The 15,001-nt window shown below is 40.1% G+C and overlaps 1 protein-coding gene across 5 annotated transcripts in view; it reads right to left on the reverse strand.

Moving 5' to 3' along the window:
• The window catches only part of slc36a4 (solute carrier family 36 member 4), a 411,562-nt gene that overhangs the window by 358,648 nt on the left and 37,913 nt on the right, over positions 1-15,001 (reverse strand). For all 5 annotated transcript variants that reach the window (XM_055637281.1, XM_055637283.1, XM_055637280.1 and 2 more), the window contains exons 8-9: positions 12,909-13,007; positions 3,576-3,745 (exon numbers count right to left, since the gene is read on the reverse strand). In XM_055637281.1, the coding sequence (XP_055493256.1) occupies positions 3,576-3,745; positions 12,909-13,007 (269 nt within the window). The remainder of the gene's footprint in view (positions 1-3,575; positions 3,746-12,908; positions 13,008-15,001) is intronic.

Genomic DNA, 15,001 nt, shown 5'->3' on the forward strand with positions numbered 1-15,001 from the left:
ATTCTACCCACAACCCCACAGTATTGTATCCAGTTTATCACACACTAAGATGTAAAAGATTTAGAGAAAGGATGCCAAGGCATATTTATTTTTAAAATTCCACAAATATGAGAGATTTAGTTACGTGGACAGACTGGAGAAGCTGGCTTGTTTTCTTTGGAACTGAGGTGGTTCCAAGAAGATATAAAATCATGAAGGATGTAGACAAAATAGATTGCAACTGTTTCCATTGACAAAATGGTTAAGAACAAGGTAATCCAGAGTGAAGGTGAGTGTAAGAACTGAAAGACAAAAGGTAAGAAAACCTTTTTTTTTTTAAACGCATAATGAATGGTCCTTCTCAAAAGGGCTGCCAGGAGTAGATATAGAGGCCGTACCATTCTACATGGTGTGAGATATCCATCTGAAAATAAAGTATTTGTAGGGCTGTGGGACACTGGTTGTAGATCAGTGTAACTCATGTTATGAGTCATACCTGGTAGCTACGCCCACTAGTTTAACAGAAAGCTTCTCAACCTTTCTCCCTCACTTTGGAGTTACGTGCAAAGATGAAGTTACCTAGGCTGTAACGTTAATAAAGTTTTTGGATCTTAATCATTATGCGTGACTTAAGTTATTCCTACAGCAGAAACTCAACATGGTGTCAGAGTGTACGGACTCACTCCCTGCTTAATTATATTGCTTTTATTTTAGTTTGTTGTTTTCTCCGGTATATATTACTATGGCTTCAGCTCCCAGAAAAACAGAGGTCCTGGTGTTTGACGAGGACCTCGCAGAACGGTGGTACGTATTTGAAGAAGACTTCTCAATTTACATTGAAGCGGCTCACCCTGCTGCTGCTCCCGGTGTTCGAGTGTCAATTCTTCTTAATCTAGCAGGCACAGAACCTGCTCAACGTGCCAGAAGATTTCATTATGAACCGGCTGGATTTGACCTGGCTGGTGTCCAGACCGCTCCCGCTGCGTCTATCCCAGATCCTGACTGCCTATTACGCAAATTCAGACAGTTATCCGAGTTACGTACTAACTTGGTCATGGAGAGGCATTTATTCTTTTCCCAAAGCCAGACAGGGAGAACCTGTGGAGATGGCGGCACCTACAGGCGTAACAGACAAACCATCCTACCTGTGAATGAGCCAGCTCCACCTCCGTATTATCCAGACAGTCTGTGTCCAGCGGATTGGATCCGCCTACACCAGCACAACAACCCACTTCTGGAACGGCTTCTTTGCCAGTGGTGACACCCCCTCCCCCTATGCCACAGTCCCCTGTTTCATCACCGGGAATGTTGGTTCAATCTCCGCCACCTGTGAAGCCACCGGCTCTAACCCCGGTGGGGAAAAATGGGGATGGTCTTTCTCGCACACGTGCTGGTCGTGTTTGCAAGCCCACCGTGAAGTACCCGGGCTATGTTTGACTTTACTCCAGCTTATCAATTGCTATGCATGCCTTATTTGGTCAATGGATTTGTAATGACATTTAATTCTTTAAGAGGGAGATATAGATCACTGTCACTACTGTTATGAGTCATACTTTGTAGCTACGCCCACTAGTTTAACAGAAAGCTTCTCTGCCCTTTCTCCCTCACTTTGGAGTTACGTGTTAAGATGAAGTTACCTAGGCTGTAACGTTAATAAAGTTGTTGGATCTTAATCACTGTGCGTGACTTAAGTTATTCCTACAGCAGAAGCTCAACATTGGTACAGGAACAAGATGAACTGAATTTCTTTTGAACAGATTCAACATGGGCTTGATGGAAGCACAATGGCACAGCAGATAGAGCTGCTGCCTCACAGCATCAGAGACCTGGGGTGCTCTCTGTGCGGAGTTAGCACGTTCTCCCTGTGATCACGTTGGTTTCCTCCAGGTGCTCCAGCTATCCCCACATCGCAAAGACATGTGGGTTTTTAGGTTAATTGGCCTCTGTAAAATTGCCCCTGGTATGTAGGAAGTCAATGAGAAAGTGGGATAATATAGAACTAGTGTGAGTGGGTGATCGGCGTGGACTCAGTGGGCCAAAGGGCTTGTTTCCACGCTGCATCTCTTAACTAAATTAAGTGCCTGCTTCTCAACCATAACCATTCTTTTATTTTATTCTGAGAGGTTAATTCTCCTCATGAAGGAATCTGGAACTAAGCAGCTTCCCATTTAAAACACACAAGGAAGAATTTCTACTGAGGATCTACAAAATCAGTCATTTAATACATTCAAGCCTGACAAAAAGGATTTTTGAGAGGGGAATTGAGAATTATGGGGAACAGGTCGCAATTACAACTGAGCCCAAGATCAGGTTCCTCTTTACTTTATTAATTGACAGAAGGTTTGTGATATAGTTTCTCACTGTTCTGCATTTCACTCATTCTCTGAATGGAACTTTCGGTGAGCATTATATACAAACATTTTCAATTACACCCACATTAATTGCATTGATAGTTGTATGCCAAGGAGGATCTAATTGTTTTCTCATTTATTTTCGAAGTATTTGATTTAAGTGTTGTCCTATGTCTTGAAGAAATTGTATTGCCATAGAGGATTATCTGCATTTGAGAAACCAGAATTTTTTTTTTTTTTTAATTAAACCATTTCTTCTAATTTGGAACTGTTGCATGGCAATTCAAGAATATTACCAGTGATTTTGGATTATCATTATGGAACTCATCTGATTAGTCACAAAACAGCCTTGATTAAATAAAGGAGGTGGCATGGTATTAAGGGATATCAACAATGCACCTCTATTTGTGCCATTTTGATTACATGTAATGTTCCAGAAAACACTTCATATAAAAGGAAACAAATAAACTGATCAATCAAGCAAGTAGGCAGGAGAGAGAAAAGCAAGGACAAAATAAAATATTCAAAGAGATTTTAAAGCCATAGAGGAAATAAGGCAGAGATATTTAGTAAAGCCAGTGGCCAAGTAAGTCAAAACTGATACTAAATAAGTGAGGAGCATGCAGCAACCTAGTGGCTTGCAGGCTGAGACAGAGTTTGTTTGTGAGTGAAGACATAAACATTTTGAGACAAGGACTATCATTTTTAATCTTGTATGCTGCAAGCCAGTAAAATCAGCGAGAATCGGAAATGTGCAAACACGATTCGGTAAATAACAAAGGATGCAGGTGAAAACAAGCTGAAGATGAAAGTACAGCAGCATCATGATTTTTGTGGAATAAATTCTGCTCTCATTACCATCAGACGGATAGTATCATAGTCTGTTAAACTATGAGATCAACAGCCCATGTTTAGAAAAGGCCTTTTTTTTAAAACTCAGTAATAAATTATAGTTAAAACAAAATCACTTTTGTAAATCACATTTCCAAAAATAAAACCCATCCAACATTTCACAGCAGTTCCAAACCATAGAGATCTAACAAATTATATCTTTGCTGCATATACAAGAATTGATTATGGCAATTTCAATATGATGGATGTGCTTAGAATAATGCCATTTTAATTAATACAAACATTAATCAAAATGTAACAAGGCAGCAATCCTCAAAAATACATTTTCAAAATGTGTACATTAAGCCAATTCAAAAATAGCATTATGACTATAGATTGTCAAAAGACACTTACCATATGTTTTGTGGCAGGTTTAATGTAATACTGCCCTGAACACTATCACCAAAGTGCAGATACCCCAGGGTTCCCAGTGAAACATACAAAGCCGTGACGATGCCCATACCAATGTTTAATGCTTGTGGAAACCGTTTTCTTTGTTTCATTTTATTTTCTAATGGAAGAACCTGTTTTTAAATGAAAAATAAAAGATAAAGCTTTAGTAATAACTCTATACTGCTGCTGTCAACAGATACTAAAATTTTGCAAGTACATTATGGATTCTGTAAATTTATGAAAACAGGTATATTATTTCCATTCTTCCAGTGCACTTTGTTTCTCAGTAACTTGTCAAATACTCTGCATTGCAAGAATGGCTACATTTCCCCAATACTACTCGTGCTCAACCCTCACTTCATTTTTCTTTAAAGATGCTTTTGTACCACCTATTTTGACTCTAAACTTTAGATATTTTTCCAGAGCGTCCAATACATAGACACAGAATTGTATTCCAAGTCTGGACACAATTCCAATTCCATCTACAAATGCACCATCATGAGTTATTGATGCTGAAGAGTATAGGAAGAAGATCGATCAACTGATCAAATGGTTTAAGAAGGAACTGCAGATGTTGGGAAATCGAAGGTGGACAAAAGTGCTGGAGAAACTCAGCAGGTGCAGCAGCATCTATGGAGCGAAGGAAATAGGCAACGTTTTGGGCCAAAACCCTTCTTCAGACTGATGGAGGGTGGGGTGGGGGGGCGGGGAGAAGAAAGGAAAAAGGAGGAGGAGGAGCCCGAGGGCTGAGGGAGAGCTAGGAAGGGGAGGAGACAGCAAGGGCTAACGGAATTTGGAGAATTCAATGTTCATGCCACTAGGGTGCGGACTGCCCAAGCGGAATATGAGGTGCTGTTCCTCCAATTTATGGCGGTGCTCACTATGGCCATGGAGGAGGCCCAGGACAGAGAGGTCGGATACGGAATGGAAGGGGGAGTAAAACCTAGGATCCACAAACTTGTCTTCATCGATACTTCATCGTCAGTGGTGCAGTCAAAAACCTCAAACTCCAAGGCGGGCATATATTTGAAGGTCTGTCCTGTACCCAGCACATTGATACAAATTAAAGAAAGCCCATCAATGCCTCTACTTCCATAGCAGATTGAGGAGATTCAGTATGTCGACAAATACTCTCTTGAACTTCTACAGGTGTACAGTAGAGCGCATATTGACTGAAAAGATTGCAAAAAGTGGTGAACTCTGCCCAGTCCATCACGGTCACTGACCTCCCCGCAGTCAAAGCCACCTGTAGGAGTTGCTGCCTCAAAAAGGCAGCCAGCATCATCAGAGACCCACACCACCCTGGCCATGATCTCATTTCACTCCTGCCTTTGGGAAAAAGGTATAGGAGCGGGAAAACTGTCAAATCTAGGTGCAGGAGCAATTACTTCCCAACAACCAACAGGCTATAAAACACAACAACCTCAAAATAAGTTCCAAATTACATAGACATGGAGGGGGCTGATTTTTGTCTTTGCAGAATTGTTTGATCTTTTTATATGTCTGATCTATTTTTGGTGTTTATTGTCTTTAAAACACTTGATCCTTGTTGAGTGGATGGGGTGTGTTGGACTGCAAGAAAGGAACTGTGAACAGTATGGTTTAAATGTCTCCCCACCGTATTTAGAGTTAAATGTTTTAAAGCCCTGTCCCACAGTACTAGTTCATTCCATGAGCTCTCCCGAGTTTGCCCTGATTCGAACTCAGAGATTTACTGTAATGGCCGCTCGTCGGTACTCGGGGCTCTCATGGACATTTCGCAACATGTTGAAAAATCTTCACAAGTCTTCCCAAGCTTACCTGCCGTTAGCGAGTCTTCCCGAGTACCTGCCGTTAGCGTTACATGCCACTAAGAGACGTCCCCGAGCTCCGACGTACCCGCTTCGTTCATTCTCCGTGCTTACCATGGGTTTGATTTTTTTTAAACTCGGGAGAGCTCTTGGAAAGAACTCGTACCGTGGGACAGGGCCATTATTTTAAATGCAAAAAACGTTAGAAAGTAAAAATGTTCCAAGTTTTTAAAAGTCCCCACAATTTAATTTCTACTACCAAAACTCAGGAGTCCAGATAAACCAGTGTTGTTGCTCAACTTGGTCCAACTATACTGATTTTTGCATTTATTTTCAGCAAGCTTTATTAAAGTTGATTGCTTTTTAGTACTGAATGCAGCCTCATAAAGAGACAGAAGGGAAAGAAAAATCTGGTTGGGGAGAGAAATTAAAAGGTTTTTTTTAGCAGACATCAGTAGTAACAGCATCATAAAGTAACCTATTCCCTTCTTTTTAAGTAAAAACAGCTTACAAATTACAACATGGAATACTTCACAACTAAAAAGTACATTACTAAAATGAAAAATGAATAAATATAGGAGAAGCCAGGCCATGGTGATAGGAAATCGAAGAGAAACCAAATTAAAATTAACATTGCATCTGCTGAAGGAAAAATCAAATCTACCACCGTGGTGCTGCTCTAAACAAATATTTTTCTTCTTAAGCCCTTTGCACCTCTTTGGAGCATAGGCCATTGAAAAATGTTCTCCACCTCACTCGGTTGTTGGCAGTTCATTCGAGATCTCCCCAGTTGAGCCCACTAAACAGATAACTAATGTGAAATTACTGAAATCTGGCTTTCAGTGATTCTTTAATACGGAATGGCTGTAATGTAATTACGTAGAAAAAATGTATATATGATAATACTTAACAGATGGTAAGGTTTGCAGTTTAAGGTGAGGAAACGGTGTAAGATTTAATAGGAACCTAAGGGGTAACTTTTTCACACCAAGGGTGGTAATTGTACGGAACGAGGTAGTTGAGGCAGGTACTAGTGCAGCGTTTAAGAAACATTTAGACAGGTACATGGAGAGGGATATGGGCCAAACACAGGCAGGTGGGAAGAGTGTAGATGGGACATGATGGCCGTGTGGGCATGTTGGGCCTGTTTCTACGCTGTATGATGATGTGCTATCAGCTCAGTTGCACCAATTAGGTCATACACATTGTATACACTGGGCAATCCAAATACCTATGGAGTCTGAAGCAGAAACTCAAGTTCCACCTGACAAGACCTTGCATAAATGGTATCATCTTGGTCATTCCAAAACACTAATCTTACTTTTTTCTGCTTTATATTTCCCACAGATGATACAAAAAAAATAAATACAAAAAAAAAAATAGGCGAAAATTTAGGGCACACTATTTTATCTTTTTGGTACATCTTTTACTGCGTTGCATTCTTGCATAAAAGTAGAAAGTTCAATATTTTAAGCAAAGGTTTATTCTCAGTTATCCAGCCAAACACAAAACGATGGATCTGTCTAGTTATAAAATCATGGAATCAGACAATTTGATTTTTTTTAATTAGGCTGCATTTTAAGCAATTCTTCTCTTGCCAGGGAAGAGTGGATCAAAGAACAGTTTTACCACTCGTGCAGTGATTCACTCTATTTCTACCACTGCGAGGAGGACCAGATTTTTAGTTGACAAGACACGATATTCTACGAGTCACAAATTACAACAAAATCTTTCAGAATCTTTACAATAGTTCAAAATTTTCAGAAACTGAATTATATATTTCAAACTCTTTTATGTTTCCAGGCACACAAGGTGGTTTTAGAATCATGAAACCCTGTTCATATTACAATTTGCACCAAATTGTAATATCTTACCAACTTGTGCTAATTAGAGTCAAGAGTGTTTTATTGTCATATGTCCCAGATAGAACAATGAGATTCTTACTTGCTGCAGCACAACAGAATATGTAATGATAATAAATAATATAACAAAAACACAGAAAAAAAGAACAAACAATAACAGCACAATAATAATATTAATAATAATAATAATAATAATAGTCTATTGTAGTTCATAGCTTATGAGATTGTAGTGTTTAATAGCCTGATGGCTGACGGGAAGAAGCTGTTCCTGAACCTAGACCTTACAGTTCTCAGGCTGCTGTACCTTCATCCCGATGGCAGTGGTGAAATGAGTGTGTGACCAGGATGGTGTGGGTCTTTGATGATGTTGGCTTCCCTTTTAAGGTGACAACGTTAGATCCCTTCGATGGTGGGGAGGTCAGAGCCGGTGATGGCCTGGGCAGCGTTTACAGCTTTAGCAGTCTTTTCCGCTCCTGAACATTCAAGTTGCCTAACCAGGCCACGCTGCAACCAGTCAATATGTTCTCTACTGTGCACCTGTAGAAGCTCGAGAATCCTCTTTGACATACCGAATCTCTGTACTCTTCTCAGGAAGTAAAGGTGCTGATGTGCTTTCTTTATGATTGCATCAGTGTGCTGGGTCCAGGAAAGATCGTGGGCATATATGCACGCCCAGGAATTTGAAGTTTTTAACTCTCTCCACCATCGTCCCATTGATGTAAACAAGATTGTGGGTCCTCAACCTTCCTCTTCCAAAGTCCACAATCAGTTCTTTGGTTTTGCTGATATTGAGAGCCAGGTTGTTGTGCTGGCACCATATGGTCAGTCGGTCGATCTCTCTTCTATACTCTGACTCATCACCATCTGTAATTCGTCCCACAACAGTGGTGTCGTCAACAAACTTGAGGATGGAGTTCGCACTATGTCCGGCTACACAGTCATGAGTATAGAGTGAGTAGAGCAGAGGGCTGAGCACGCAGCCTTGAGGTGCTCCCGTGCTGATTATCACTGATGAAGTGTTTCTGCCAATTCGAACAGACTGTGGTCTGTGGATGAGGAAGTCGAGGATCCAATTGCAGAGGGATGCGCAGAGACCCAGATCCGTGAGTTTCGTAACCAGCTTGGAGGGGATGATGGTATTGAATGCCGAGCTGTAGTCTACAGACAACAGCCTGGCGTAAGTGTTTTTATTTTAACCCACTTCAAAAGGATGCATAGGAATTGCAGGTTTAGGTTTATTATTGTCACGTGTATCAAGGTACAGTGAAAAGCTTTGTTTTGCCTGCCATCCAAACACATCAGATATACTACAAATAAATGCAATCAAGTCAAACTCAAGTACAAGAGATAAAGCAGTGGGGAAGATATAGAGTGCAGAATATAGTGCCCAGCATTGTTGCGCATCAGTTGTATAGACAAAGTTCAATGTCCTCAATGAGGTAGAGATGAATCGGACAGTACTCTAGCTTAAGAAGGGACTGTTCAAACTCCTGATAAAAGAGGGGAAGGAGGTGTTCCGGAGTCTGGTGGTACACACTTTCAAGCTTCTCTACCTTCCACTTTACTGTGCAGGGAGGAGGAATTACCAGGATGGGACAAGTCTTTATGTTGCCTGTTTTTCTTAAACAGCATGAAGTATATATAATCAATGCAGGGAAGTCTGGTCTGTGTGATGTACTGGGCTGCAACTACAACTCTTTGCAACTTCTTACATAGGGCAGAGATGAATCCCAAACCATGTTGGAATCTTGTATAGAACACAAAGCGCTGGAGTAAATCAGCAGGTCAGGCAGCATCTGTGGAGGACATGAATAGGCCACACAGGACCCCTAATTAGTTTGGAGAAGGTCCCTACCCAAAACTTCCTCCTGAAATACTGCCTGACCCTACTCCAGCACTTTGTGTTCAACACACATCAACGCTTCATCTAACAGGCAGTCTATTTAAAAATTATCATCTTAGTTTGCAAATCAATATATAGCCTCGCAGCTCCCACCTTGACATGCAACTTCTGCACATCAGCGGAACTGATTTTCTTTTCTCTTTTGTAAAGAGATGTAATGCTGGTACCCCTGAACAAAAAAGCAAACGTCTGGAAAACAGTTATTCTCTTTAGGCTCAAAGTGAATTTCAAAACTTCGTAAATTAGTATTTATTATACCTCGGCATTATAAGCCTCCGTAAAATCCAAATTATTCCCAATTGAGGCTTGATCTGCATGGAATATTTTCTTGCTTATTTCCCAACTGAATAGCAGAACTCGTGCCTTGTGGAATCCCACAAAATGAGTTTAAATGAATCATCTTTGCATTTGAATGTGCATCTTCCTGTGAGAGCACATTGTAATTATCAATGATTTCTCACAGTAGTTGAAGTAGACCATCTTCACGTCATTTATTCTTGTCCCTGAAGAAAACGGCTGACATTCACATCTGAATTTATATATTTTTAATGGTTCACAGATCAATCCAATTAATGCTTTGCACGCATTAATGACAAATGCACATAGGGATCCAAATTGTTAATTTATCAAGGGCTCATTCCAATTAACCAAAATTGAAATGGTGCATGGTAACAAGAGTAAGTAATGGCAAAACATATAAAGAAAATAACAGCACTGCATCAAAACCTCTCATAAGAGTTCATAATAAATGCAAGCTAAAACACATTGAACTGCAGGCTTTAAGTTTCATGAATACATTGAACAATTATTTTATTTTACTGCCCTAACTGCTCAGGAGTTCAAACCTGTAGGAGGGAATGTTGTCCTTTACCTGTACTCCATATCTGACTTTACACAGATTGGTACAGACACAAAATAAAAGAGCTCATAGATCAGTGGTGAGTCTATCGAACAAGTCGGATTATTAAAAGGCCTTATCAATGTATATCGGAAAACAGTGTGAGCAAGCCCAAGCTGCTTCAATAAGTTATAGTAACTGTAGGATTTTTGTATCCTCATGACACAATGGTTACTTGTGTAGTTGAAATAAACCAATAATTAATGTCTCTGTAACCTTCCATCTTGTCTTTCTCCAGTTAACTTTAATCATACGTTTCCTGTTGTTTTCAAACTCTCCTCCCATATATCTAATGTAGATACCATAAATGTCAAGATTCTACTTGCTGGATGGGATTCCCTCGTTAAAGAGATCATTCGTTAACCTTCGGGAGACTTGCCTGCTAAACAAGTCTTACCTGTTGCATTCTTACGATTACAGCTGATCTTTGTCACTAACAACAAAGCGCAGCTGTAATCGTAAGAATGCAACAGATAAGAACCTAGACAGAACTACGAAGAACTATCCTCCCCCCAATAGATAAGAAGGCCTGCTTCTCAGCAGAATGTTTCAGCTTTGATATTCTGACTACATGCGCTGCTATTTTACCCCATCATGCTTCCCCAGTATCTCTAGGGTTAACCATATTATAACCTACTCAGCTTCCTTATAGCTCTCAAAATTACCAACAACAAAACCAAATTCTACTCTACTCAAATACATTAACATGCCATAGTGTTGTAAATAGCACTCCGCAGAAACACTGATTTGTATGAACCAAGGTAAGAGTTCAATACACTTGTACAATGCAGGTTATGCCAACTCAAATTTTCCATTCTCATATCTAGTCTCTCTAATCATATAATAAAACCATTCACTGCAACTTTTCCCATGGCCCAAATCTATATCATTGCCACAAAGGTCATCTTATCATATGGGCTTCAATTGTGCCATTGTGCTTATGTGGTGATTTAACAAACCCTTCTTGAAGTGTCATGTATAGTTGAGTTCCAAAGAACAGTTCAAGGACTATTGCTCTTACATAAATCACATGAAGTCACAGGGCAACTTCAAAAATCTGCAAAGGTACAAAAACATGAAAGTGCAACAAACAGTGAGGAAGATGGTGGAGTAATAAACTTTAAGAAGTCACAGAATGATGGCATGGTAGACACAATCCAGCAAAGGAATGTGAAATTCTTTGATTGCAAGAATAATCAAGAGACAGAACCAACAATTTTGAAGTGCGAGGATCCAGAACGAACAAGATTTAAGGGTCGCGTACACAAAGCCCTTAAGGTTGAAATTCAAGTTAACAATGTTAACAAATCTTGGATCCTCGACTTTAGAAACAAAGGGACACAAAGTGAAGCTAGCAGGTTATCTTCAGTCTACATAAAAATTAGCTTAGCATTGTGTCCATCTGTGCACCATGATCAGCGACATGGTGTTTAAGAAAGAACTGCAGATGCTGGAAAAATCGAAGGTAGACAAAAATGCTGGAGAAACTCAGCGGGTGAGGCAGCATCTGTGGAGCGAAGGAATACATGACGTTTCGGGTCGAGACCCTTCTTCCTGCCTCACCCACTGAGTTTCTCCAGCATATTTGTCTACCTTCTATGGTCAGCGACAAGATCACTTGAGGAGATAACAAAACTGTGGTGAGGAACCTCCAGTTTAAATTCCATTTGGAATATTTTGGAGGACCAAGAAACCAAGAACCAAGAATGGCTGCATGGTAGACTACTACTGCATGAAAACTAGAATTGTTCTCCTTGAAGCAAAGGTTACAAGGTGAAGTAATAAATGCGTTTGTAATCATGAAAGATTTAGTTGCAGCAAATAAAAATAAACTGTTTATTGTTGCCAAAGGATTGACAACCAGAAAACACAGAATTATGACGACTGGCACAAGGGCCAGGTGTATTTGAGGGATTTGCCCACAGTGACTGAACAAGAGCAGCACTAACAGCATCAAATTAAGTCAAACCTTTGCTGGCCTGAAAATAAGGTGTTCGCAGGAAAAGTACTAACTTAAAATATGATTGAATCCCTGAAACATAGAGAACAAGCCACTATGGCTTTGTGCATCAAGTTGAAATCAACTCATTCTGCGTGAACAGAGAGACAAAAAAAAATTTTTGGGGAGGGGGGGGGGGGACAAATCAGGACGGAAGAGTTTGCCATTGTAGGAAATACAGCAATTTATTGACATGTTCATTTTCAAGCCCTGTTTAAAAGATCTTTGTAAAGAATCCACATTCATAACTTGCAGCAGTCCACTGATTTGAACATTAATCGGAATAAGAGTGTCACTGGTGAGACACACATCTGTTAGCTACCCTTAATTGTTACCTAACCTTAACCAAAAATGTGTAGGTGCCTTTTGCTCTGGTATTTTATTTAATTCACATGTTTAATCAATAATGCTTTATTATTAATGTTTGATGTTTTGTGTCATTCCTAACTGTCACTGGATGTCATGTTGTCACTTGTGGGCGGAGCACCACGGCAAATTACTTGTATGTGAATACTTGGCCAATAAACTTATTCATTCATTATGCTTCAACTTAGTGACTTGAATACCTGAAGTCACAGTCAGATTTTCTGTCGTAGGAAATCTGGCAAACCAAATAAATCATAATTATGATAATCATACTTTAATAAACTAAAATCTTATTCCAGTTTAAATGAATTAACCAAGTTTAAATGCTTTACATGTCACAGAAAGGTTTGAAACATGCCTCTGTATAATTATCCTTGGCTTCTAGGTTAAAAAGCTATAATAACTACACCAGCGCTGTTTGCTCTAAGCAGCAAAACAATGTTACCTGGATAAACAAGAATATAGATGCTACCTACCAACCCAATTCCTTCAAAAGCAAATATTGCAGATCCAAAAAAAAGTGGATATTTCTTCCAGCTGGCGATCAGTGGAAGCTCCTTTGGATGAGGTATGCCCTATATGGAAGGAAAACAGACAATAAATAGAATTAAATATGCAATTATTTAAAAAAATGTCACACAAGACATGGCAACAGGCAGTGTCTTACCAAATGGAATGTGGATACTTAACCAGCAGGTTCAGAGGGGTAAATGCAGGGCAACTTCATTTTTTTAAAAGCTAAGTGTAGGTGCGAGGCTGTACTTATCAGCTTCCAGACCCATATTCTTTAATAAAAACATTAGAGCATCGTTCATTAAGCTGAACTACAAAAATGAAGGGCTCAGGATATCAACATAGTAAAATAATTTAGTTTAGTTTAGTTTGGAGATGGAGCACGGAAATAAGCCCTTCAGCCCATCGAGGATGTGCCGACCAGCGACACTAGGGACAATTTACCGTGTTACCGAGCCAATTAGCCTACAAACTTGTACATCTTTGGAGTGTGGGAGAAATGTGTACGTCTTTGGAGTGTGGGAGAAACTTGTACGTCTTTGGAGTGCGGGAGGAAACCGGAGCACCCGGGGAAAACACACCCAGGTGACGGGGAGAACGTACAAATACGGACAACACCTGGAGTCAGGACCAAACCTTGGTCTTTGGTCCTGACTCCACAATACCTCTACTCTGGACCCACAATACCTCTACTCTGATCAAGAAGGCTCATCAGCGTCTCTTCTTCCTGAGGAGACTGAAGAAGGTCCATCTGTCTCCTCAGATCCTGGTGAACTTCTACCGCTGCACCATCGAGAGCATCCTTACCAACTGCATCACAGTATGGTATGGCAACTGCTCTGTCTCCGACCGGAAGGCATTGCAGAGGGTGGTGAAAATTGCCCAACGCATCACCGGTTCCACGGGTCTGTCCAAAGAAGCGCTGTCACGGAGGGCGCTCAGCATCGCCAAGGACTGCTCTCACATTTGGACAACACCAAGAACAGGTCTCTCCGTTGCCGAACCAGCAGGTTGGCAGCGTCAAAATAAAACGTACCTATGCCAATCACCCCCCCCCCCCCCGGACACTTATTATTTTTATTCAAATCGTTTGCTGTGTCGCTCTTCAAGGGAGATGCTAAATGCATTTCGTTGTCTCTGTACTGTACACTGACAATGACAATTAAAATTGAATCTGAATCTGAATCTGAATCTTTGTCGATGTAAGGTAACAACTCTACCACCGTGCCACTGTGCCATCCCAAATGGCGGGTCTTGATCACACAAGTCCACATTTGGACAACAAAGAAAATGAACTGGAAGAACATTGGCAGCGTCAAAATAAAATTATTAAAGTAATAGGATAACAGAACATGCTGAATACCTAAAGAAGCAAAATTCTTGCCTGAACCTTTAAATCTCAGACAAGGGGAGAAATTGATTCATGTCAATTGTATGAAATGTGTTTAATCAGCAGCATTTTTAATAATGTTTGAATTAATTATCAAGTGGGTAAATTTAAAAAATCAAGCACCATTTAAATTGTTGTCAAATTCACTGGGTCTGTTGAACCTCACGGTCATAGATTTGTCTTCAGTCTCAAGCCCACCAACACTCCAACAAATATATCTGACAGTTTGTAACTGCGTTAGGAAATCAATAATAGTCAACTGATAGATCAATGGCTCCCTCTTTTGAAATATTGCAAGAAGCTTTGGCTTTGCAAACGCACGTATTTATTCTGATGTTCATTCAAATATGTGATTTGCATTACAATAAAAGGAGAAGTGCAAAATATTTACATGGCCATGAGACATGATTTGCTCTGCTGCACACTGGTTTAGAGAAAGCATTTCAGTGCAATTTATTTTGCATTCCACTTGCGAACCACTGGAGTCAGCAGTGGAGTGGGTGCTGAAGAAATTTAAAATAGCATGCAATATCTTTTTTGAAAAACGTACCTAGTTTGCTTGAAATATACTCAATGACAAATTACAGTACAGCTATTAATTTTACCCCGATGAATACACAATGATTGGGGAAGAGGAGAGGGGGTTTGAGGGAGATAGTTTTGATT

This window comes from Leucoraja erinacea, chromosome 6 (genome assembly GCF_028641065.1).
Source record: "Leucoraja erinacea ecotype New England chromosome 6, Leri_hhj_1, whole genome shotgun sequence".
In the NCBI taxonomy this organism is placed as follows: Eukaryota; Metazoa; Chordata; class Chondrichthyes; order Rajiformes; family Rajidae; genus Leucoraja; species Leucoraja erinaceus.